Source organism: Neovison vison, chromosome 1 (genome assembly GCF_020171115.1).
Source record: "Neovison vison isolate M4711 chromosome 1, ASM_NN_V1, whole genome shotgun sequence".
NCBI classification, from domain to species: domain Eukaryota; kingdom Metazoa; phylum Chordata; class Mammalia; order Carnivora; family Mustelidae; genus Neogale; species Neogale vison.
In genome coordinates, this window is record NC_058091.1 from 48946828 (window position 1) to 48973950 (window position 27123).

Here is a 27123-nt window from a genome sequence, read left to right on the forward strand (position 1 = left end):
CGAAATTAATAGAAAAATACCCTAACAGAAGATCACTAAATAACATTGTTAGCAATATGAATATAACCAAAGGGAAATTAATGATCAGAAGCAGAGCACCATACCCTGCAGCTTTCAGAAAAAAACTCAGCAAGAGCTCATTTATCTAGGACTATAGGAGGCTGGGTTATTCCACATGTTTGAGAGTTCACCCTGCTCATACCTTTAAGCAATAATATTGCATTTTAAACAGTGCATAGAACAGAAATTAATCTCATGATGATGGATAGAATTTGGAACATCAGTTATAATACCATGTAACCAAGGCCCAGGTCTATCTTGTTTCTAAACTGACTACAAACTGCTGTGATTTTTAAATATTCTTACGTATTTTTTACTGTTTTTTCTTTTCCCGCAGAGTGCCTCATTTTCAGGTTATCATTGTATCAGCTCTAGTCTTGCCAAGTCCTTACCTGGGACATCCTAACTTTGCCCCATCTTCCAGTGTGTTGTTTCTAATCTATTGGGAACCTGGGAGAGCAAGCAGACATATTTGTAAGAATTCTAACTGGAAGGTGAAGGCATATGATGAAGGGCCTCCTAGTCTCTCCTACAGAATTAACATGTATCTGCTTTTAGGTGTGGATTTTATGGTCACTACCCCAAGCCATTTCTAAGTCTTTTTCTACCTACTTTGAGATTCTCGGTCATGTCCCTGAACATGGAGATTCGACAAAACCTGATCTCTGACTACATGGAAAGTTCATATATTATGGGACAAGAAATACATTTTGATTTCACATCTTCTCCATGCTGCTGTGGTTGTGAACATACAGAGCTGGAAGGCAGCATCACGAGAAAGCTAGATGAGGACATTAAAAACTACAACACAAGGGGAAGGAAAGCAGCTCTGAGAGCAGGCTGTGGTGCCCGGTGAACAACACTGAGAAGGAAACGATACAAACTTAAAAGACAACAGGCCAGGGTCAGATCCCAGAGGACCAAATATGTCATAGTATGATTTTACATTTTTTGTGTTGACAACAATCTGAAAGCACCGCCAGAATTGAACTATGAGTCGTAATACCAAGAAGTTTTTCAGTTTAATAAATTACCCAGCCAAGAAGGAAGGAGCAAAAGGACACTATGTCCTAGGGAGAAATGATGGTGGTTTGAGTAAGGCAATGAGAATGGATAAGAACTAATGGTTGGAGAGGTACTACAGGTGGCCCCATCTATACCAAAGCGGGTTTAAACTGAGGGGCAGGGAAAAGGGGGTGGGGACAGAGGGAGAGAAAAGATAGTAGCAGCCATGGAAAATTTAAAAAGTAAATGCCCGGGGCACCTGGGTAGCTCAGTGGGTTAAAGCCTCTGTCTTCAGCTCAGGTCATGATCCCAGGGTCCTGGGATGGAGCTCCTCATCGGGCTCTCTGCTCAGCAGAGAGCCTGCTTCCTCCTCTCTCTGCCTGCCTCTCTGCCTACTTGTGATCTCTGTCTCTATCAAATAAATAAATAAAATCTTCTAAAAAAATAAAATAAAAATAAAAATAAATAAAAAGTAAATGCCAGAGAGGCTACCAAAAAAAGTCATTATAAAACTCAGCTACTAGATGTCTGTTCTACTTCCAGAACTGGAGAAATAATTTACTATTTAATTATGGTACAAAGAACATAAAGCTGTCTAAAGAAAAGTATAAGGACAAAGGTATTTTTTAGACTTATGAGAGGAATTTCCCATGCAAAACATAAAAAAAATGAATAACTTCTTTTTTATATCTGTATTATTTTATTACATCATTTCATATTGAAATATAGTACTATATTCCAGAATGCTAGAGGACAGTTTTCCTTAATTCCACACAATCTTTGACACAGAAGAGACTGGTTCGGCCATCCTCCCCATTCCTTCTCTTAACATTTCTGCCAGATGATCTCCCATTAATGAGGAACACACAACCACAAGAGGCAATTCATTTCATTTTTTGATAGTTCCAACTAACTTACAGTCCCTTTAAGGACAAAACTAATAAATAGCCTTTTTCATTTTGACAGAAAATCACTCTCCTGAAACTTCCACCAAGCATTTCCAATATTATACCCTAGAGTTTCACATTGTGAATCAGTTTTAACATCTACAAGACAATTCTTTTTTTTTTTAACTTTTCATGTAACTTTATTGTAATTTTGTTTTTTTTTTTCAGTATTCCAAGATCCATTGTTTATGTACCACACACAAGGCAATCCTTAAAGCCCTTTCAGAAAATAAAACTAAATCAAGCAGTTGATTTCTTCTACATGATAATCAACAGCCAAGTCTTTTGCTCCTTGCAATGATGTCATTCAGCTGTCGTTCACGTAGGCTGTATTTATCACATGCACGTACCTGTCTGGTTGGTTCACTGTCTTTACTGGCTTTAGGGCAGAAGATCTAGTGTAGCTGCCAGTCACGTGATTTGTTTGCCTTGATTTACCGGCAAGACATAAAAGTAATTTTGTTCCCCAATAATGACAGACATCTGAAATTTGGTCAACTCCAATGGAAGAATTTATTATTTTAAAAAGCTTACTTTCCTTTCTTCCTCATCTCCAATGCTGAATTGTGGTTCTTGGTCAAAGAAGTACAAGAAGTACTCGGGCTGTAAGTGCCAAATCCATTCTCTCAAAAATACTACCTGTGTGGGAAATTTCTGTTGTCCTTCTCAGTGAGCCAGGACTCCATATAATGAAGTCAATAGTTTCTATTTTCTACTTTATAATTCAATCAGTTCAATACTGGGCTTTAGAAATATCACATTCAAGAAAATACAACGGTTCAAAATCTGTGGGACACAACAAAGGCAGTCCTGAGAGGAAAATATATAGCGGTACAAGCTTTTCTCAAGAAACAAGAACGGTCTCAGGTACACAACCTAACCCTACACCTAAAGGAGCTGGAGAAAGAACAAGAAAGAAACCCTAAGCCCAGCAGGAGAAGAGAAATCATAAAGATCAGAGCAGAAATCAATGAAATAGAAACCAAAAAAACAATAGAACAAATCAACCAAACTAGGAGCTGGTTCTTTGAAAGAATTAATAAAATTGATAAACCCTTGGCCAGACTTATCAAAAAGAAAAGAGAAAGGACCCAAATAAATAAAATCATGAATGAAAGAGGAGAGATCACAACTAACACCAAAGAAATACAAACTATTATAAGAACATACTATGAGCAACTCTACGCCAACAAATTTGACAATCTGGAAGAAATGGATGCATTCCTAGAAACATATAAACTACCAAAATTGAACCAGGAAGAAAAAGAAAGCCTGAACAGACCCATAACCAGTAAGGAGATTGAAACAGTCATTAAAAATCTCCAAACAAACAAAAGCCCAGGGCCAGATGGCTTCCCAGGGGAATTCTACCAAACATTTAAAGAAGAACTAATTCCTATTCTCCTGAAACTGTTCCAAAAAATAGAAATGGAAGGAAAACTCCCAAACTCATTTTATGAGGCCAGCATCACCTTGATCCCAAAACCAGACAAGGATCCCATCCAAAAAGAGAGCTATAGACCAATATCCTTGATGAACACAGATGCAAAAATTCTCACCAAAATACTAGCCAATAGGATTCAACAGTACATTAAAAGGATTATTCACCACGACCAAGTGGGATTTATCCCAGGGCTGCAAGGTTGGTTCAACATCCGCAAATCAGTCAATGTGATACAACACATCAATAAAAGAAAGAACAAGAACCATATGATACTCTCAATAGATGCTGAAAAAGCATTTGACAAAGTACAGCATCCCTTCCTGATCAAAACCCTTCAAAGTGTAGGGATAGAGGGCACATACCTCAATATCATCAAAGCCATCTATGAAAAACCCACTGCAAATATCATTCTCAATGGAGAAAAACTGAAAGCTTTTCCACTAAGGTCAGGAACACGGCAGGGATGTCCATTATCACCACTGCTATTCAACATAGTACTAGAAGTCCTAGCCTCAGCAATCAGACAACAAAAGGAAATTAAAGGCATCCAAATCGACAAAGAAGAAGTCAAATTATCACTCTTCGCAGATGATATGATACTCTATGTGGAAAACCCAAAAGACTCCACTCCAAAACTGCTAGAACTTATACAGGAATTCAGTAAAGTGTCAGGATATAAGATCAATGCACAGAAATCAGTTGCATTTCTCTACACCAACAACAAGACAGAAGAAAGAGAAATTAAGGAGTCAATCCCATTTACAATTGCACCCAAAACCATAAGATACCTAGGAATAAACCTAACCAAAGAGGCTAAGAATCTATACTCAGAAAACTATAAAGTACTCATGAAAGAATTGAGGAAGACACAAAGAAATGGAAAAATGTTCCATGCTCCTGGATTGGAAGAATAAATATTGTGAAAATGTCTATGCTACCTAAAGCAATCTACACATTTAATGCAATTCCTATCAAAGTACCATCCATCTTTTTCAAAGAAATGGAACAAATAATTTTAAAATTTATATGGAACCAGAAAAGACCTCGAATAGCCAAAGGGATATTGAAAAACAAAGCCAAAGTTGGTGGCATCACAATTCCGGACTTCAAGCTTTATTACAAAGCTGTCATCATCAAGACAGCATGGTACTGGCACAAAAACAGACACATAGACCAATGGAACAGAATAGAGAGCCCAGAAATAGACCCTCAACTCTATGGTCAACTAATCTTCGACAAAGCAGGAAAGAATGTCCAATGGAAAAAAGACAGCCTCTTCAATAAATGGTGTTGGGAAAATTGGACAGCCACATGCAGAAAAATGAAATTGGACCATTTCCTTACACCACACACAAAAATAGATTCAAAATGGATTAAGGACCTCAATGTGAGAAAGGAATCCATCAAAATCCTTGAGGAGAACACAGGCAGCAACCTCTTCGACCTCAGCCACAGCAACATCTTCCTAGGAACATCGCCAAAGGCAAGAGAAGCAAGGGCAAAAATGAACTTTTGGGATTTCATCAAAATCAAAAGCTTTTGCACAGCAAAGGAAACAGTTAACAAAACCAAAAGACAACTGACAGAATGGGAGAAGATATTTGCAAACGACATATCAGATAAAGGACTAGTGTCCAAAATCTATAAAGAACTTAACAAACTCAACACCCAAAAAACAAATAATCCAATCAAGAAATGGGCAGAGGACATGAACAGACGTTTCTGCAAAGAAGACATCCAGATGGCCAACAGACACATGAAAAAGTGCTCCATATCACTCGGCATCAGGGAAATACAAATCAAAACCACAATGAGATATCACCTCACACCAGTCAGAATGGCTAAAATCAACAAGTCAGGAAATGACAGATGCTGGCGAGGATGCGGAGAAAGGGGAACCCTCCTACACTGTTGGTGGGAATGCAAGCTGGTGCAACCACTCTGGAAAACAGCATGGAGGTTCCTCAAAATGTTGAAAATAGAACTGCCCTACGACCCAGCAATTGCACTACTGGGAATTTACCCTAAAGATACAAACGTAGTGATCCAAAGGGGCACGTGCACCCGAATGTTTATAGCAGCAATGTCCACAATAGCCAAACTATGGAAAGAACCTAGATGTCCATCAACAGATGAATGGATAAAGAAGATGTGGTATATATACACAATGGAATACTATGCAGCCATCAAAAGAAACGAAATCTTGCCATTTGCGACAACATGGATGGAACTAGAGCGTATCATGCTTAGCGAAATAAGTCAAGCGGAGAAAGACAACTATCATATGATCTCCCTGATATGAGGGAGTAGTGATGCAACATGGGGGCTTAAGTGGGTAGGAGAAGAATCCATGAAACAAGATGGGATAGGGAGGGAGACAAACCATAAGTGACTCTTAATCTCACGAAACAAACTGTGGGTTGCTGGGGGGAGGGGGGTTGGGAGAAGGGGGGTAGGGTTATGGACATTGGGGAGGGTATGTGCTTTTGGGTAAATTGGAAGGGGAGATGAACCATGAGAGACTATGGACTCTGAAAAACAATCTGAGGGGTTTGAAGTGGCGGGGGGGTGGGAGGTTAGGGTACCAGGTGGTGGGTATTATAGAGGGCACAGCTTGCATGGAGCACTGGGTGTGGTGAAAAAATAATGAATACTGTTTTTCTGAAAATAAATAAAGAAAGAAAGAAAGAAAGAAATATCACATTCAATATCTGCTATCATTACTATCGATCACTCAATATTGTTCAGTGGTTTAGCCAAACAAGAAAAAAAAGTAAGTATATAGATTACAAGAGACACAATCGGTCTTACCTGCAAAATAAGATAACCAACCTAGAATATCAACTAAGAAACTACTGAAAGGAGTAAGATTTTGGTGAAAGGACAATACACTGAAATACAAAAATCACCGTGCTTCTTGCTTAAAAAAAAAAAAAAAAAGAAAAGAAAAGAAAAAATAGAGCAGCTTTCCAGCTCAAGCTGATAGACTGAATATATGCTTTTTTACCTTCCCTTCCCTAAGACAGGAAATGAATACAAAAGGAAAAAAAACCTAACAGCCAAAACAACCAAGTTGAGGGAGGGGTAGCGATTACTAGACAAAAGAGACTAAAACAAGAGTCTTATGGATGTGTTATGAAGAAGCAGACCAAGAGCAGAAGGAGCTAAATCCCAGACACATGGGCGAGGGAGGGAGGCTGTACAAGGAGAGAGGAAACTAAGCTCCCCTGAGACCCCAGATGGGCTCACCAGCAGGTGTGGAAGGTGGGTGTAAGAACTGGGAATGATAACAGGGGAATTAAATAAAGCAGCTGTACCAACTGCCCCCCTTCCCCCAAATAAAAACACATCTTTCCAACCCTGACCTCAGAGACAATCCAGGCAAAGAAGAAAGTCTATGATAAAACCATTCAAATTGCCTACAAAGGTAGGCCTGTTCTGTGAGGGTTGATGTCCAAAAGGCAAGCCTACTTCATTTGTGTATTGAGAGGTACCCGCCTCCTCATGCCTACAGACAGACTTCCCATTCACTTACCCACGTGCACAGACAGACCTGCTCAACTCTTCCCACAGAGATATCTGCTAAGGAAAGAGACCTATAGGAAAACACCCACTCAGGGCTCCAAAATAATCAAAAAGAATAAAAAATAGATACTACAAAAGAAACAAACTATTGAAGAAACAGAGATGATTTACCAAATTGAACTTTTCAAAAGCCTATTATTTTATAATATAAATAACTTTCATATTATATTGGTATACCCAGGACAACTGAAGAGGACATGGCACAAAACGACAGCAAAGTCCAAAAAGAACAGAGCATAAGAAAAAAAAAAAAAAAAACTGCTGAAATTAAATTATTCAAAATAAGAATTAAAATTAAAAAGAAAAGAAATGGTCAAAACACTACAAGAAAACAACAGGACAAAAAGTAGATTGGAAAAGGTGAGAGACACAGAGGATCAATCTAGAAGGGCTATTATCTAACCAATAAGTTTTTTGAAAAGGTAATATACAAAAGAAAAAGGATATAATTATTCTTAAATAAGTAATAAGTTCCCAGAGTAAATGCATGAGAAGCAAAATAAGATGACTGAAAAGAGACTCACTCTGAGACGCACTCATATGGCATTTCTGTATAAAAGAACAAATAAAGGAATAAATAAGTTTTCAGAAAAACAAACATATAGAACAATCACTTACAGAAGGATGAAAATCACACTGGCAACACACTTTCTTACCTCAATATAATATGAGTAGATAGAGAAGCATTATCTTTAAACTCCTAAGGGAAAGTTACTGCAAACATAGAATTGTTATCCAGCCAAATATCAACCCAGTGTGAGTGCAAAACACAAACATTTTTTTCACCCAAATGTAGGTGTCCTGAGAGCCTCCCACACTCACACAACTTCCGCTTGATGAAGTTAATTTGTATGTTCGTTAGCAAAATGAGGGAGGGAACCAAGAAAACAGTGTCTTTAAGAGTGCAATGGAGAAATATTCTTGAGGATGAATTTGTAGCATAGTTAAGGAATGACAGTTAAGACTGGAATAGAAGGCTCCTAGGGGTTAAGAAAAGTGGATTCCAAGTGATAGTATTGATCTTCAAGATATATTAAAGGCTGGGCACCTGGGTGGCTCAGTGGGTTAAGCCGCTGCCTTTGGCTCAGGTCATGATCTCGGGGTCCTAGGATCAAGTCCCGCATCGGGCTCTCTGCTCAGCAGGGAGCCTGCTTCCCTCTCTCTCTCTCTGCCTGCCTCTCTGTCTACTTGTGATTTCTCTCTGTCAAATAAATAAATAAAATCTTTTAAAAAAAAAAAAAAGATATATTAAAGGCTGACTATGCTTTTTCAAGGAGAAAAGAAGAGGCAATTTGAAATTTTTTTTAAAATCCAGAACAATCCAAGAGAACATTATGGCCCAAATACGAAGCATCTAAAATGTGACAAGATTTTATGGAATTAATGCACCATAAGAAAAGACAAACCTTTGTTCTAGAGGTCAAGAATATCTCCTTTTAGGTGCCTAGGGGCAAAGACAACTGGACTAAAGTTAAAAAGAAAAAAAAAAGGAATAACATCTTACCCTCCTGGTCAGCTCTGTGGTTAAAAAAAACATTTATGTTGTCAAAATAATATCAAGAGTATTTATTGGTTTTTAACTTTTCGAATCAAAAGTTTGGAAGGTTTAATTATGGTTATAGTACAGAATTGAATGTTATCAGTCTCAGCTATGTAAAAATAAATAGTTGATACAAAATAGGAATTGGAAGAAAAGAAAGAGGTGAAGACAAGAGTAGAGGGCATTAATGTCATTTTCTTACACAGTGAAATATGGAGGGATACTAAGAAAAGTTAATAGAATAAGGTAAGATCTAAAAATTTATTAAAATCAAGAAGACACCGAGATGGCCAACAGACACATGAAAACGTCCTCAACATTACTCAGCATCAGGGACATGCAAACCAAAACCTCAGTGAGATACCACCTCATACCAGTCAGAAAGGCTAAAATTAACAAGTTAGGAAACAACAGGTGTTGATGAGGATGCGGAGAAAGGGAACACTCCTCCATTGTTGGTGGGAATGCAAGCTGGTGCAGCCACTCTGGAAAACAGTATGGAGGGTCCTCAGAAAGTTGAAAATAGAGCTACCCTATGAACCAGCAATCGTGTTACTGAATTTTTACCCTAAAGATACAAATGTAGTGATCCAAAGGGGCACATGCATCCAAATTGTTTATAGCAGCAATGTCCACAACAGCCAAAGTATGTAAAGAACCTAGATGTACGTCAACAGATGAATGGATAAAGAAAATGTGGTATATGTATACTATGGAATACTATGCAGCCATCAAAAAAACAAACACAAAATCTTGCCATTTGCAATGACATGGATGGAACTAATGAGTATTTGCTAAGCGAAATAAGTGGATCAGAGAAAGACAATTATCATATGATCTCTCTGATATGAGGAATTTGAGAAGCAGGGCAGTCGTGGGAGGAAGGGAGGGAAAAAAATGAAACAAGATGGGATCAGGAGGAAGACGAACCATAAGAGACTCTTAATCTCAGGAAACGAACTGAGGGTTGCTGGGAGGTGGGAGGGAGGGATAGGGTGGCTGGGTGATGGACATTGGGGAGGGGATGTGCTATGGTGAGTGCTGTGAAATGTGTAAGCCTGATGACTCACAGACCTGTACCTCTGAAACAAATAATACATTATATATTATTTTTTAAAAAATCAAAAGACAATCAGTAGAATAAATAAAATAACTCAAAAATGGGGAAATGATAAGGTGAAGCTAACAGGTAACAACTGAGTGTGAAATAATTTTTTTAAATGATAAGTGAAGGTGTACATACAATGATATATACAAATGTAGACATATATATACATTTGTGAATATGTGTGTATTGGACCTCTCTTATTATGGGATAACCCAAAACTTTTAATGCATTCTCCTTTTTTTAAAGATTTTATTTATTTATTTGAGAGACAGAGAGAGACAGTGAGATCACGAGCAGGGGAAAGGGCAGAGGGAGAAGCAGGCTCCCTGCTCAGCAGGGAGGGACTGATGTGGGACTCGATCCCAGGACCCTGGGATCATGACCTGAGCCAAAGGCAGATGCTTAACCAACTGAGTCACCCAGGTGCCCCATTCTCCACATTTTTATAGTTTTTTACATTCTTCCTTGACGAAGTGGAATTGATAAGTAAGGAAATTATTTTCGAGTCTCCATCATAACTAAGATCAAGATGTAACCTAGGCACAGTCAATCAAACCCAATTCATCAGTGAACTACATGAGGGACTGGGCTAGGGGAGTCCATTTTTCTGGCACAAGGTATGAAATATGTTTTTAGGTCAGAGTCAGCAGCAACTGGCCTAGATGTTGGCATATATGCAATTCGCCCCAGCACATTAATGTTTTATGATGCTAAGAAACACAATAAGAGGCAATGCATAACCACAGAGCTGAGAGCCTCAGAGAAAAACAGTTCCATACACTAAGCCTCTTGACTCAGCCTCCCCCATCTGTTCTGTTTTAGAAGTGTTTATTGCATGGTTCTCCCCAACTTTTATGCATTTTGCCCTTAACTTCATAACCCAGCAGGTTCACTCCTTCCTGACTCTAGTTTCAAACCTTCTGTGCTCTAGAAACAAAGCTGTATATGTTTTGAGCTATTTGCTGAACCTACTTCCATAAACCCTGTTATTTTTGGTATATGTTTAGAATCCAGGTCTTTGCAGAAATAAATCAAGTATTATGACAAAAATATCCATATAATGTCTTAAAGATATGGAAGTGGCCATCAGAACAAAACAGAGAAGTGGTTAGAAGTGGCCGTGTTTAGGGGTGGGCCTAAAAACAGGGATGGAAAATACTGTTTTGCATTATATGCTCTGCTAAACTGTTACTGACATGTAATATATTTTAACCTCTCCCATTACACACAGAAAAGGCAACAAAAGAATAAATTGTAATAATAATGATGCCATTCACAATAACAACAAAAATGCATACAGTACAAAAAAATAAACTTAAGATGTGTAACAGCTACAGAAGAAACCATGTTAAAAGAAAAGAGAAACAGAGAAAAAACCAAGTTCTTGGAAGAAAAAGCAATAAAAATGTGTGACAGGGAGTGTGTGTGTTTGGAAGGCTTGACTATCCAGGACTGATAAGGGTGGTTTCAATTTTGGAATAGAAAAATTACAGAAGTTGGGCGCCTGGGTGGCTCAGTGGGTTCCTCCTCTCTCTCCGCCTGCCTCTCTGCCTACTTGTGATCTCTCTCTGTCAAATAAATAAATAAAATCTTTAAAAAAAAAAAAAAAGAAAGAAAAATTACAGAAGTAAATGGTATTATTCCTTAATTTTACTTTTTAAATCTTTTGAAGACCATAGTTTTAATAAAGTTTTAAGTTAAATTGTAACAGCTAGACATTGTAAAACTGGAGTATTATAATAGAAAAGGCAAGAAAAACTTACCAATTATAGCATAAATGCTACAATTTCCTAAATGTAAGTAGCAGTTTGATGGCCATCAAAAAAAAAAAAGAAAAAGAAAGAACAAATGTAGATTTCTTACATTGAACCTAAAATGTTAAACTAAGAACACTAAGTACCTATGAGCTTTTTTCACTATGAAATGAGGTAATGGATTTCTTTCTTTTCACTGCTTTCCCTAACAGCAAAAGCAAATAGTTTCAACAAAATGAAAATCTTGAGTGAAACTCAAACAATTTAAGTGTATAAGGGGACATATTAAGTAGGATTAGAAATGGAAAAATATAATTATAAAATTTAATCTTGCTTTCTCCAGTTCCATGTAGAAGTAAAAAAAATAATGCCAAATGAAATGAAATATGGTAGTGTGATTTACAAGGTGTATACAGTGTTTAGGAATGTTCTATTCTTTTAAAAAGTGTTATACAGGTGGGCAAATGTGAAAGAAAACTCTTGAAATGTTATAAAATATTTGCAAGCTCAAATTTAGAAGCATTTCATCACTAAAATTCAAAAGATCATTTTTAAAGCATGAAGTTAGATAATCATCAAATAACTATTCTACCACAAGGCACGGGGATACTATGAAAATGTCAGCATTCCAGAATTTAAGATCTAAGACCGAACTGTAGTTCTGCCACTCATTAGCTGAGTCACTTTGGAAGGTTTCTAACCTTTCTGAAAGACAGTTTCCTTATCTCTAAAATGGGAACAGAAATTCTTAGCATAGAGAATGGAAATGCCTCTGTCGGAACATTTTACGGTCCTGACAAAAAGCCCCGCAGGAAAGAAACAGAAATGACTCCTGCTGGTAAACACATAGCAACCGCCAATATCTTCTACACGTACAAGTTACATTCAAATTGTATCCCAAATCACAGTTATTTCATCACATCTGAAAAATATTTACATACAAAGTCTGCTCAAACTGGTTGAGAAGCTGCATGCTTTAATAAAAGCAGAGGCCAGCAACCTTCTCAGCTGTGTGACCAGGAACAAGTTACTCAGTTTCCTCACCTATAAAATAATGATGGTGACATCTAACTAGAACTGTTGTGAATACTAAGGGAGCTATGCATAAAACATGTTGGTTTAAACTCTGACCTACCACTCACCAGTGGTATGTCAAGCCTTGTTATATTTCGTTTATTTCACAAAGTTAGATCAGAACCCAGGCACTATCCTAATCTTCTTCAAGACATACCTAAAACATAAGCCATACTAAAAATAGATCAGGTAGACGGAGTGATACTCTCAGGGTGTTTTTTCCTACAGAAATTACCAGTTTCTTTCTTTTTTTTTTTTTAAGATTTTATTGATTTAATTGACAGAGAGAGATCACAAGTAGGCAGAGAGGCAGGCAGAGGGAAAGGGGGAAGCAGGCTCCCTGCTGAGCAGAGAGCCCCATGTGGGGCTCGATCCCAGGACCCTGAGATCATGACCTGAGCCAAAGGCAACCGCTTAACCGACTGAGCCACCTAGGTGCCCAGAAATTACCAGTTTCTCTGTTAATTTCTTCCACTGAAAGACGGACTGCTTACTACATATTTCATGCTATTTTTGACATGCAATAATAAGATCATTCAACAAATATTTACTGAGTTTCTTCTCTATACTGCACACTCTTCTAAATTCTGAGGGACACGGTAATGAACAAAATTCACAAGACTCCCCCACCCTCAAGGAATTCCAAGGAATCATCCAAGGGCCACCATGCAGGGCAATAAATGTAGTCATCACATCCCAAGTATAGCACCCAAGAACATAGACCGTGCTCCAATTCGTACAACTAACCAGTTGTGGTCATGACAAAGAAAATCCTATATGAACCATGAGTTGTCAAAAGCGGAACCAAGTTCCAAATTGTCAGCCTTCCTATTTTAGAACAGAGCAGCAATTCTTATCAGAAAGGATAACCTGCCTTCCCTGCCTGCATTCTCTGCAAGGTCAACCCACAACTAAAATAATTCCAAACTAAAAATGATATTTTCATTATTCCTAAAGGAAAGCACTTATTTTTACCCCAGATAGTATTGAGTCTAAAAAAGGTTTTTGAATCATTTCTTAGATTTTTTTATATCAGAAGCTTATAATAATCATGAAAGAAACACATGAAATTTTAAATATACAACCTAAAATAACTTTACTTAGAGTCTACATCAGAAAAACACCTACTACTCTCAACAATTAAATACACCATGCTGGGGCGCCTGGGTGGCTCAGTGGGTTAAGCCGCTGCCTTCGGCTCAGGTCATGATCTCAGGGTCCCCACATTGGGCTCTCTGCTCAGTAGGGAGCCTGATTCCCCCTCTCTCTCTGCCTGCCTCTCTGCCTACTTGTAATCTCTGTCTGTCAAATAAATAAATAAAATCTTTAAAAAAAAAAAATACACCATGCTAAATCCATAATAATTTTAAACCTAAATATCACTGCACCATCAAAGAGGCATATAATTTTCATCTGGGCATATTCTTTGATTACATGTTTTTATCAAAAACTTATTTAGAGAGTGAAAGAAAAGTGCAGAGGGAGATTTCTAATTTGTTTTCAGTCAAATAAACCATCGGTTGTTCTGCTAAACACATTAAAGATAACATTTGGGATACATTATAATATATGCTCTAGGAAAAAAGCGCCCTGATACTATTTATTCTGAACCTCAACATAAGATATGCTTAATTTACAATGACAGAGTCAGGCCCCATTATGGAAACCTGGTGATACTAACCATGAAACTTGGCTTAAGAGAGGCCTCTAGTGGTTACAGGTAATTACTAGCTCTCCTGCCCACCCCCGCACTGTGGTAATGTTCTTATTCTCTCATTCATTCTCCTATCCCCTCCCCTCTACCTCGCCAATTAAAAACTTCCAGCAAAAGAGCTAGTATTCAACCAGTGAATTATCAATCAGGTCCAAGAAATTGGACTAAAAAAATGTATGTAACTGGGAGTCCTAAGCCATTATAGGTTCTCTAAAGGCAAATTCTCCAACTTCCCCACAGAACCAATTTAGAGCCATTCACAACAATACAGACCCTAAATATTACCTTGCAAGTGTTAGTAATCTTACTAAAAATGAAACCTAAGGTAATCCAAATCGCTTATAAAAATAAAAAACCTAAAGGCTACAAAATTATAATTAAAGTCATAAAATGTAACCCGTATGTTTTTACGTTTATCTTCAATGGTACTTTGGGTCTTCTCCATCTGCTTTGCACTATTCACAAATACACTAACACCAGGTACAAACAGAGAGAGTAAGCAAACTTGGTTCTTTATATATAAATGATTAGCCACACCCAGATGACCAAGGTTGAACTTCTTCCCACTTCTTCCCAGTTCCACCCCTACAATACCCTTTTCCCTTTGTATTGAAGGACTCTGCTCCCAGAACCTCCCCACCTCCACCCCTTTCCCCTGCCAGCCTCAGAACCTGCCTTAACTTTATCCAGGGTCCCAGTGAAGTCTCTGAAGCATGAAAATAGCTGGAGTGAAAGGACAGGAGGAGAGGATGTTGAATGCTCCCTCCCAACTGCAGTCACTTCCTCATTCCACAGCAAACCTACTTCCACCTACTTCTACCTTCTGTCCTGCACTGTAGTGCCACGGAGGCCTTTCCCTGCTCCCTGGATACCCCCAAGATACTGAGACCATAGATGCCTCAACATGCAGCCATGCAACAACCGTTGGCATCGATGGCACATCATCAACTTTTGCTACACAAGTCAGGTAGAAAAGACAAAAGAGAGGGAAAGCAAGAGGGAGAGAGAGAGGAAGTTCCTTTCTATATTACTTCCAAAGTTTGTTAAGAATTTAAAAGGTGGGGCGCCTGGGTGGCTCAGTGTATTAAGCCTCTGACTTCAGCTCAGGTCATGATCTCAGGGTCCTAGGATTGAGTCCCACATCGGGCTCTCTGCTTGGCGGGGAGCCTATTTCCTCCTCTCTGTCTCTCTGCCTGCCTTTCTGCCTGCTTGTGATCTCTGTCAAATAAATAAATAAAATCTTTAAAAAAAAAAAAAAGAATTTAAAAGATAATAACCCATATCCTGTGTATCTCAAAAAAAAAAAAAAAAGGTAGATTACTTTGGGGGAGGAGAGAGAGACTTTGCAACAGTATCTCGTACCAGTATGCTTGAACAGAGAAAACCCCCGATCAGAAGCAGTGTCTAATAGCTATGACGGATGTTAAAAGTCACATGTCACTCCTGGGACCAGTAGGAAGACCAAAGGGAGCAGGTCCAGGCTAACCTCTTCTAGCTCCAAAGTCCTTCACAATGACCCACCTTACAAAACAGGCAAGGAAATAAGAGGAGAAAGGTTCAGAAAACCCAAATTAGTATCATAAGGCTTGAAGAGTAAAGCATGTGTTCTTGATTCATAAGAAATCACTACAGGCCTTCCCTGGACAATGTACATGTCTCAGTTGTAAAGTTTGGTCATCCGGATCCCACGGCACCTGGCAATGATGTGACGGCAAAAGATAAAAGAAAATTTAAATTTAAAGAAACTTAAAACCATGAAATTAAGCACAGAAATGTATCAATGAAGTAAACAACCATATACCTCAATAAACGTAAATGTCAACACAGTGTAACAACTCATGTTCATTTGGATGAAATTTTTCTGAAAGATGAAATTTTATACTTTACATTTTCCTTGAGAAAAGTTGAAAAGGTTCTGGAAATATTGCCATTCAAAAGGTTAAGAAGTTTTAAAAACTACTACCCAGAAACAGTAACTCTCGTCTATGTAGAAAATTACCATAAGAACTCAATTCTCAGAAATTGTAAGATAGTCACTTTCACTTTGCTTTTTGGAATAAATTGGTCCTGTTCTAATGAGAATTTAAGCAATAATTTCTATATACCATGATGAAAAATGGACAACTGTCAAGAAAAATAAAACACAAGGTCAAACTAAAACTCAAGACTTTAAAATAAATGCTTCAGCTTAAAACAGATATATTCATAAAGCACTATTCAAGAGTTACTTTACAGACTTTTGTATAAGCACCAAAAATAAGAAAAAGTACCAAACTCATAACATTTCACTATTAAACAGTTTCATCATGAAACTTTCTTTTGCTGATACTGCACAGCAAAAATCTACTGAATGCCAACCTAATCCACGCATTTTTTTCAGGTACCAAGAAATCAGCAGTCAGCCAACAGACAAAAACCCCTAAACTCACAGAACTTAACCTCCTACCACAGGAAGAAAAATTGACAATATAAATAATAAAGTTACACAATATGCTAGATCATTTCATCTCTCTAGAAAAAAAGGAAGGAGGGGTAAAAGGGAGTCTTCGTGAGATGGATGGTATTCAATATTAAGTAAGTAGGTAAGAGGCCTTGAAGGAGAAAATGGTATTTGAGTGGTGACCTAACAGTCACTTGGTTGAGAATCAAAGAAGGGCATTTCCTGAAGGGTGGACAGGTGGTGGGCTGTGGAAGGTGGTGAGACAAGGTAAACCCCTGCAGACCATGGTAAGAAATTTGACTTTTCCACTAATTTTAATGGGAAACTATTGAGGCCTTTTGAGACTAGAAGGGACCTGATGTGACTCACATTCGAAAGGATCAGTTCTGCCTATGACAAGGGACGAGCAGAAGTAAGACAGTATTTCGAGGCTATGGTCAAAACCCAGGCGAGCATGAGAGCTGGTGGGCAGATGTTGGACATACTGTGTAAGCAAAGCCAGCAAGATCTGCTTTGGAATTGAACGTGGGCAGGCAGAAGAAGAAAGAGAAAAATCAAAAAAGGTTCCAAGATATAAAGGCAAACCCTTATCTATTTCAATAATTAACATATTTAATCTTCAAATAAAGTATAAGCATGTCAAAGCTCTATGTCAATACTTTCTTCTCTATAAACATGTGGAAATCGCCTACACTTTGTAAACTGTCATTTTTCTTTTCTTTTTTGCACTGTTGTAGGCAGTTGATTTTAAGTTGAAGGACAGTACTATTCTTTTTTTTTTTTTTTTTTTTAAGATTTTATTTATCAGAGAGAGAGGGAGAGAGCGAGCACAGGTAGACAGTATGGCAGGCAGAGGCAGAGGCAGAGGGAGAAGCAGGCTCCCCGCCGAGCAAGGAGCCCGATGTGGGACTCGATCCCAGGACGCTGGGATCATGACCTGAGCCGAAGGCAGCTGCTTAACCTACTGAGCCACCCAGGCGTCCCAGGACAGTACTATTCTTGAATCCTGAGTTTCTTTCAAAGATTGTCATTCTCCTGCCAAAATCAAGTTCTTCTTTTCCATAAGCAGCCTCTCTGAATTTCTACACATTAAAAAAAAAAAAAAAATCATTTCAAGTTGGACAGTACTTCAAGCCTAACTCTGTGCCTGGCCTCTGATTTTTTTTAACTTTGTAGCTCGCTTTTCAACTCACTCCGAATGTGGTCTGTATCTCAGCAAGAAATCTATTCAAGCCCTCAACACTTAGCCAAGGTTCTTATCTCTGGGGAGCGTGAGAAGAACAGCTCCACTTAGGGGTATAAGTTTCTGGCTGAATGACCAAAAAAACTGCACCAGATCAGAGGACACCAAGGCTCTCCCTAAGTCTACAAAAAGGCTCACTACATTATAAATTCAAGAAAATTAATCAGTGGCAGCACTGTGATCTAACTCTACCCCAGTACAATGCTGTAATGACTATAACCTTACAACACAGCTTGATTATAACACATTTTATAACTAAGTCCTCCAGCTTTACTATTCAAGATTGCCTTGGCTAGTCTTGGCCTTACAATACATTAATAGAGTATGTGCTTCAGTTTGCTTGCATCTTCTCTAATTTCTCAGAATAATGTTTTGTGATTTTCTGCATAGTTTTTACATACGCATCACTCAATTTCACCCTAAATGTTTGATTTTTTTATGCTTTTTCAAATGTTATCAATTTATTTTCTATTTGTTGCTGGTATTATACATTCCTTTTCTATTTTGTTGCTGGTATATAAAGATACAATTATTGTATATTGACCTTGTTTCCAGGGGTGTTGGTAAACTGAATTCTAATGATCTGCCCATAGATTCCACTAGATCTTTTTACATACAAATCACGTTACCTATGAGTAGTAAGTTTTACTTCTTTCCAATCCATATGATTTTTGTGTCTCTTGCCCTTATGTGTGGGCAACCTTGTTGCATTCTTGATCTCAATGGAAAAGAAGTCAAAATTTCAGTAGGAAATATAATTTTTGCTGTAGGCTTTTTATAGCTATTCATAGCTACAAGATAAAGCTGCTCTTTATAGTTTCCCCTTCTATTTCTAGGTTACTAAAAAATTTTCATTATGAACAGATGCTGACTTTTAACAAATGTTTTTCTGTATTACAAAGATCATCAGGATTGTTTTTCCCATTTTCTGTTCACGTGGGAAACTGCATCAACCACAGTGTGAATGTTTGTGAATGTCAAACACCCCTTGCATACTTGAAATAAACCCTCACTTTTATCTTTTTGTATGTTGTTGGATTTGACTTTCCAATATTTTGATTTTCACATCTCCATTCATTAAAAAAATGTGTCTATAATCTTTCTTTATATACTGTCTGAAACAGATTTGATATAAAGATCGTGCCAGCCTTATATAAAGAATTTGGAAATATACCCTCTTATTCTATTTTCTCTAAGAATTTGCATAAGAACTGTGTTTTAAAGAATTCACCAGCAAAGCCCTGTGGGTCTAGGGTTTTCCTTGTATAAGCATTAATTAAAATGGATTCAGTTTCTTTGAGATATGACTATTGAGGTTTTCTAATTTTTATTTTTGAAAACATTGTATTTTCCTAGGAATCTGTCCATTTCACCCAAAACTTATTCATAAAATTGTTCAGGCTATACTCTTAGTATATTTTTTTTCAATTTATTTATTTTCAGAAAAACAGTATTCATTATTTTTTACACCACACCCAGTGCTCCATGCAAGCCGTGCCCTCTATAATACCCACCACCTGGTACCCCAACCTCCCACCCCCCCGCCACTTCAAACCCCTCAGATTGTTTTTCAGAGTCCATAGTCTCTCATGGTTCACCTCCCCTTCCAATTTACCCAAATTCCCTACTCCTCTCTAATACTCTTAGTATATTTCTATTGTCTGTAGGCTCTGTGATTTCCCCCTTCTTCATACCTGTTGTTTGTCATTTGTGTTTGCCCTGTTTTTTTCCATTAATCTTGCTAAAGGTTTATCAAGTACATTAGTCTCTTCAAAAATGTAATTTTTACTTTATTAAACTTCTCTACTGTACATTCTGTTTCACTGATTTCTGCTCTTTATCACTACATTTATCCTATTTTCTCCAGATTTGATTTTCTTTCTGGAGATGGAAATTCAGATCACTAATTTTTTTATTCTTACTCCTCTTTTCTAAATATATGTATTTCCAGTCATACAGCTCTCTCTGAGCATGGCTTTAGCTGAATCTTGAAATTATTGATATTTAGTAACTTCATAACCCTTCAGTTCGGTATTTTTCTAATTTCTGTTTCAGTTTCTTTTACAACCTTTGATTTAAGTGTAAATTATTTAATTTGTAATAAGTTGAGGCTTTTCTGGAATTCTGAAAATTCTAATTTCCAGAAATTAGAATCCAATTTCTAATTGAATTCCACTATAGTCCAAACTTTAAATGACTTTAAACGTCTGAAGTTTAAGATTATATTTATGTCCTAACATTTGGTCAATTTTGATAAATGTTCCATATTCAACTGAGCTAGGCATACTGTGGCATTTCATAATGTATACTAGATTTAATCCTTCTGTTTTTAATTACTTATACTTGGGTTTATAGCTATCATCTATCTGTTTTCTAGTGACACACTGTTTTGTTTTGGGGCTTTTTTGTTTGTTTGCTTGTTTTGGGTTTTTTTTTTAACATATTTTCCTTTTTTTTAGTTTAACCAAATACTTCTATTTATCTATAGGTCCCTTTTTAACTTGCTGGAAATGTACTTTCACTATGATTTCAGTTGTTAGTCCTGAGGTTACAACATGCATCCCTAACTTACTATGATCTAATAAAAATATTACACTTAATAATTCTAGAACAACAGAATATTATAATTCCATGTATGCCCATTCTGACTGACTTATAGGATCATTTTCCTTCTGCCTAAAGAAATGCCTTGTTGTATTGTTTTTAGTAAAAATGTGCTGGTGAGAAACTCTCTCAATTTCTATGTGCCTAAGGTATTTTTTTAATTACACCTTAACTTTAAGAGTATGTTTTCAATGGGTACAGAATGTTAGGTTGGCATCTTTAGCAATTTAAGATGTCATTCCATTTTGTAGGTGGGTTTGGTTTTCTTTGAATACATCCTTAAAGGTTTACAAATCCTCAAGAATGGTATGTCCTTAAAGCTTAAGGACAAATATTTTTTATATAGCTTCTGACCAATTCATTCTCTCCTCTTCTGGAATTCTAATCATATATGGGATAGATCTTTTAACCAGATCCCCAGTGTGTCTTATGCTCTCTTCTGCTCTATTCTATTTTTCCCCTCTCTCTGTGTTTCAGGTTGGACATTTTCTATATACTTGCCTTCTAGTTCATAATACTATCATCTACTAAACCCAGTAAGTTTGTAAACACATCCGCTGAGTTCTTACTGACAAATATTTCTTTAGTTCTACAATTCTCTCTCTCTCTCTCTCTCTAACACACACACATATACACACACTCCTCCAGGTATATATATATACCTTCTTACCTCTTTTGTTCTTTTTCTTCCTCCTATACTCCTAAACATAATAAAATCTTTGGCTGCTAACTCCAATGACTGGATCGCCTCTGTTTCTGCTTTCTATTGTTTCTGTTTTCTCTTGGTTTGGAATCAAATTGTCCTGTCTCTTCATATACTTAGTAATTTTTTATTGAATGCTGATTCACAGAGGTTCCAGATGATGGGAGAACTGACTCCTTGTGCTGGGCAGACAGAACAGAAGGTAAGTTATATTAATCCAATAAAGAACTAAAAGGGAGAGAGGCTGTGCTGTGGATTTGCAAAGCTTCAATCTACTTCTTGTAGATCCTAAGACCTGATTCTACAATTCTTAACTGAGAGTATGGCTGATCTTTGACACTCCAGTCTCAAAAGATGGCTTGGCCTCCCAGGCATTTGTTGCTTAGTTTCCACCGTACACAGCTGTAAAATTTGACGTTTATCTTGAAGGGGAGCCCAACTGTGTGTTTCAGCACCCCTCCCTCCCAAGTTTCCTATTTTGTCACTACAACCCATGAAACATGGATCCTTTACAACCTGGGTTCTCGGTGTCTAGCTGAGACTTACTTGGCAGGTGCCCCCAAGTAAAAAGAGTCAATTTACCATGCCCTTCAGGGCTTTCAACTCTCCTCAGTGATGTTCTTAAGCTATCTCCTCCCCTCACACTTCCAACTTCCAAGGTAGGACTGTCTCCCAGGCACTTCAAAACTCAGGAATTTTTATTCTGCTTTTTAGAGGCTTCCAGCTTAGCTCTCTAATATCAGGTCCAGAACAGAGTAGATGAACCACTGGTTCTTGGTTCCTGGACCCACTCAGGTCTCCAATTTTGTAGCTTCCCTGAGCAACATTCAAACACTCTGCAGCTCTCTGTCCCCAAGCAGTTTTTCAGGATTGTAACTTCTAAACAATGCTTCAAGGCTCAAGCAAAAAGAATGACAATGTTTTTCAAAACACAGTTAAATTTAGACTGCATTAACCAATTCATCAACTGTCCCAGAGTCATTTTACTATGCATAATATGCTAATGTTTATGTATGTTCAATAAGTTGTTTTGTTTTTGTGTTTTTAACCTTTAATGGCCCTTTCTTGAGTAGGTATTCCAAAACATGCTTTTGGGTGTTGAGTTTAACATGTCATGAACAAAGCTGAGGAATCTAATTTTATCATAAAACAAAAGAACCAACAAAACACAGCACTAACTGAAAAAGATAATAAACATAAATTTTGATCACTACAGAATTCATGAAGAAAACTTAACTATAGTTTAACCAAAAAAAAAAAAAGGAAGAAGAAGAAGAAGCAGCCTCACTTTTAATGAGGTTTAGCTCTAGGGTCCTCTTCTTTAAAGTCATCTCCAAACCCTAGAAAAATGCCACATACCAAAATTTTTCTTTGATACATGAAAGGAAAACAGAAGATTATCATGGTCAGCAATGAAGAGAGTCACAGAACCCAAAGTAATCAAGAAAAGGCAAGCTTTCACTGTCCTAACTAGAGGGTCATCAACTAGAAAAATAACATGATGAAAGCACCCCAACACAAGACTAAAAGGATGAGGCAGCAACTCAGTGGTTTGATGAATCACCTTGTCATTCAGGAGCAGTCTCTAGTGTCCTCTTTCATCTTTTCCAACAGTAAAGGGCCCCAAGGAACTAGGATCTACATTCTGGATCACACAAAGATGCAATCAGTAGATTTAATAAAGGAGGGAAGGGGCATACCCCACAAGCAAAGTTATGTAGAGGTAAATATAAATAAATAATTTCCCCCTTCTTTCTTCTTCTCTCTTCACTTTACCTTCACAATTAAGTGTGGAGTGTTGTTATATTTGTGTTTTACCATAAGCTGCTCCAAATTCTGTTTGGATGTATAAAGTATATAAAAATGTCAATGTCAATATAATTTAAAACTACTCACCCAACCATTTAACAGTACTCCCCACTGCAGCATAACAAAACATTATATCCCCATAGAAAAGCACCATTCACTCTGTAACTGCAAACCCCAAGAATAAAGGAGGGATACAGTTGCAAAAAAGAAGCCCACTCTGGGGCAAAGGCTATCAGCTCCAGTTTAACCATAATTTGGAATATTTGGCTACTTGAAAGAAAACCCAGTGTTTGACCTGATTTGAAAAAGCCTACAAGAGGCATGACTCTCCTGCAGTTATGAGTAATTCAACCTAAAATACTGCTCTTAATGATGGAAACTAGAAAGACTAAGAATATTGTAGAAGCCATCCATAACCATTTCAAGTGTCTAGATGATGTCAAGTGAGTCTACAGAACATTTACTATCTTAAGTCTTCCAATAAATTATAAAATAATCTTTACCTAAACATACCCTACGCTATACTCTAAGAGCAGCAGTAGCTGCAGATCTTTTTCACACAACTAACCTAAGAAACAGCAAAGCTATTCTTAAAAAATGATATAAAATACACTAGGTCTTAGAATTCACTTGCTATAACAGTAAATCAAGAAAAAGTAAGACATGCCACATTACCTCAACTTTAGTACATAAGACCATCACACAAAAACAGCTTAAGCTTCCCTATAGACCACAATGGAAACAGATGCACTTGGGTTTATTAATATGAAAGCTATCAGTTATAACCAAGTAAATGAGAACTGAACTATATTCCTGAGAAGGGACTATCAAGAGTTTGCTTAGATAGAAAACTAAAAGCAGACAGAATCTCACAACATAACACTCTGTGATTCACAGTACAAAGACTATGTAGAGAGGGTTGTTTTAGGGTTTTGTTATGTTTCTGTTTTTGTTTTTGGCTTTGTTTTGTTTTTTAAATAATCCATCTCCACCTCTTTTGGAGAGGAGACAAATGAAAATTCAGCCAAACCATTTAGTTGATTCTATTAAACCTTGCTTATCGAACCATAACCCATAAGTAGTTAAAAACACAGGTGACCTCAACAACCTGATATGCTCTCATTTGCGCTACTCCATTACTTTCACAGCTCAACCCAAGCAGGATGCATGAAGGACACAGTTCCATAATATTTTAAACAAAGAACTATGGGAGGGAAAAACCCTCAAGTGATTGGTTTCCTTGAGCATTAAGCTGTGTATATAACATATGTTTCTGTCACACATAAGTTTTGAAGTTTTCAATCAGTTGAAAATGCTCACAAAGCTTGAAATTTCAAAACAATTCCTTGCAAACTGCCAATGAATCTGGTCCACAGGTTTAAGGAAATGACACTCTATCAACACTATATTCATACCTTGCAGACTGTATCCACATCCCAAGGTAGTATAGTCCTCAGATCAATGACTTCACAAGACACTCCCAGCTTCTCTTGAGCCATGGAAGCTACCTCTCGGATCACGTGAACCTGAAATAAAAATAGCAGAAAATAACTACAGAGATTTAGACCCAAAAAGTCAGACGAATTCTGACATCATTAATAGAGTCTTTAAAGTCAGAGGAACTTATTAGCAATGGAGAATTAAATTTGTTTTAGATATGTTGAACCCCGTATTTCCCCAAAGTAATCAAACACAGATGTCCAGAAAACAACTGGAAAGATATCTTTAATTTCAGGAAAGGAAAGCGGTCATTAATAGAGACACTGATTCTAAAGATACCAGCACACAGAAAGTGAAGTTAGAGGAGTAGGTTGAGTTTCTAGTGAAAGCATGTGGAAGGAGAAGTAAAGGGCGGATCTCATGGGACCCTGAAGAGGACCAACATTTATGGGGAAAATGGAGAAGGAGGAACTCGCTTGAAGAAGAAAAAGAAAAAAAATGAAGGAGAAGGGGAAGGAGGAGGAGGAAAGGAAGGAGGAGAAGAGGAAGAAGAAGCAGAAGAAGAAGAAGAAGAAGCAGCCCCAGCAGCAGAGAAGGAGGAAGAAGAGGAGGAGGTGCCTGGGTGGCTTAGTCAATTAAGTCACTAACTCTTAATTTAATCTCAGGTCATGACCTCAGGGTCATGAGATTGAGCCCTGAGTCAGGCTCCACACCTAGTGTGGAACCACTTGCGCAGGGTAAGAGAGGAAAGAAAAGGAAGGAAGGGAAGGAAGGGAAGGAAGGGAAGGGAGGGAGGAAGGGAGGAAGGAAAAAGAAAAATCAGGAGAAATTGTATCCCAGAAACTAAAGAAGAAAGGTTTTCATGGAAACAGTAGTCTGTGTCATACAGTGTAGCGATATGGGATAAGGGTTGATTTAAAAATTAGAAAATTAGTGGGGCGCCTGGGTGGCTCAGAGGGTTGAGCTTCTGCCTTAGGCTTGCATCATGGTCTCAGGGTCCTGGGATTGAGCCCCACATTGGGCTCTCTGCTCAGCGGAGAGCCTGCTTCTACCTCTCACTCTCTCTCTCTCTGCCGGCCTCTCTGCCTACTTGTGATCTCTGTCTGCCAAGTAAATAAATAAAATCTTTAAAAAAAAATAAAAATTAGAAAATTAATAATGTTAGCATTAATAGTTTTAGTAAATCAGTGGGGACAGAACTCATAGGTATAAGAACATAAGGAAGTTAAGGAATTAAATACAGGTAGTAGAAAATAGTCATCCAAGTTTAGTGATAAAAGAAAGGAGGAAATACACTGGTATTTAAGGGAAAAGTAGGGTCAAGAATAGGTACTTTTTAGAGAGGGAAGAAATATACACCCTTTTAATAAAAGGGACATTGAAAGGAGAAATGCATTAGAGGGAAGGGACCACTCGTAAGTTACAGCCCTAGAAAAGGCAAAATGGAATCTGAAAGATCTGTAGAGGGAGCTATGAAAACCATAGGACAAAAGAGAAAGAGGAGTAAAGGACTGGCAGCAGACACAGAAGGTGTGAGGAAAAGGTAAGTTATAGGACATAGCATCTAATATACTAACTTCCCTATTACAAAGAGAGGCGAAGATGCACACTGAGTGACAGAGATAAAGGTAAGAGTTTTTCCCACTGGTGGTAAGAAACCAGGAGAGCTACCTCTCCGTGCCAAAAATCAAGTGGAAAAGAGAGTCAGAGGGTATAGTATTACAAATGATTTCTTTTTCTTCACTTAAGGCTGTACAAGTTTTCTAAAATAAGTACTTCTTTCACACAGAAAAAAAGAAAAATGGACCATTTGTTTAGAAGAAGGAGATAGAGAAGAGGTAGACATCTCCGGCCAGAGAGGAGTCTGGAGGCAGAATGACGTGATAACAAGCACTGGGGAAACTAAGGCAGATCAGTACCGAGGTTCACTGGAACACAGGAAGGTACAGAATTTTGAAGCTGGACCCCTGGCTGGTGTACATAGCTGAGCAAGTATCACAAGAGATGGCAGCAGATGTGATGAAAAAGACAGGAAGTCAAGCACAGAAACAAGTATGAGGACAAATAATGCATGCTTCAGAAGAAACAATTTCCCATGAGTACATTTCTATCAACTCAACAGATTTTTAAGCTTCACCACATGCATATATATTTTGACTGAACAGGCACCTCACCCTCAACCAGAAGTCAGTACCAGATACAGATGTAGCACTAACAAGACTTAAATTTGACCTATAAGAAAAACAACACTTTGGATTTTTATAGTATCAGGATTAAAAACAAGAGCTTCCAAGCACAACATGGACATCATCAGTTCTTAGAAATGTTACCGACCTGCGTGCCCCAGGCAACTAGAGTCACGTCACTCCCTTCCTGAATGACTTCGGCCTGGGACAGGGGAATGTTGTATGGTTCTACAGGAACCTGTTCAACTGAATATAGAACAGGGAAAAAAAAAATTTATTTTTTCTCATGTGGCGCTTGTGCATAAGAGAATATAAGAATTTCACTGTGGCAAGCTTTCTTTTATTTTTCTCCCAAATTCCGTAAGTTACTTAAAACAGAAATAGCATTTATTATATGGCTCTATGACAATACTACACATATGAAAAAAGTCGCATGTAAATGTAGAAAATATATCAGCTACCCTGGC

The 27123-nt window shown here is 37.7% G+C and overlaps 1 protein-coding gene across 2 annotated transcripts in view; it reads right to left on the reverse strand.

Moving 5' to 3' along the window:
- The window catches only part of BCKDHB (branched chain keto acid dehydrogenase E1 subunit beta), a 224954-nt gene that overhangs the window by 125535 nt on the left and 72296 nt on the right, over window positions 1-27123 (reverse strand). For both annotated transcript variants that reach the window (XM_044246705.1, XM_044246714.1), the window contains exons 7-8: window positions 26805-26902; window positions 24446-24556 (exon numbers count right to left, since the gene is read on the reverse strand). In XM_044246705.1, the coding sequence (XP_044102640.1) occupies window positions 24446-24556; window positions 26805-26902 (209 nt within the window). The remainder of the gene's footprint in view (window positions 1-24445; window positions 24557-26804; window positions 26903-27123) is intronic.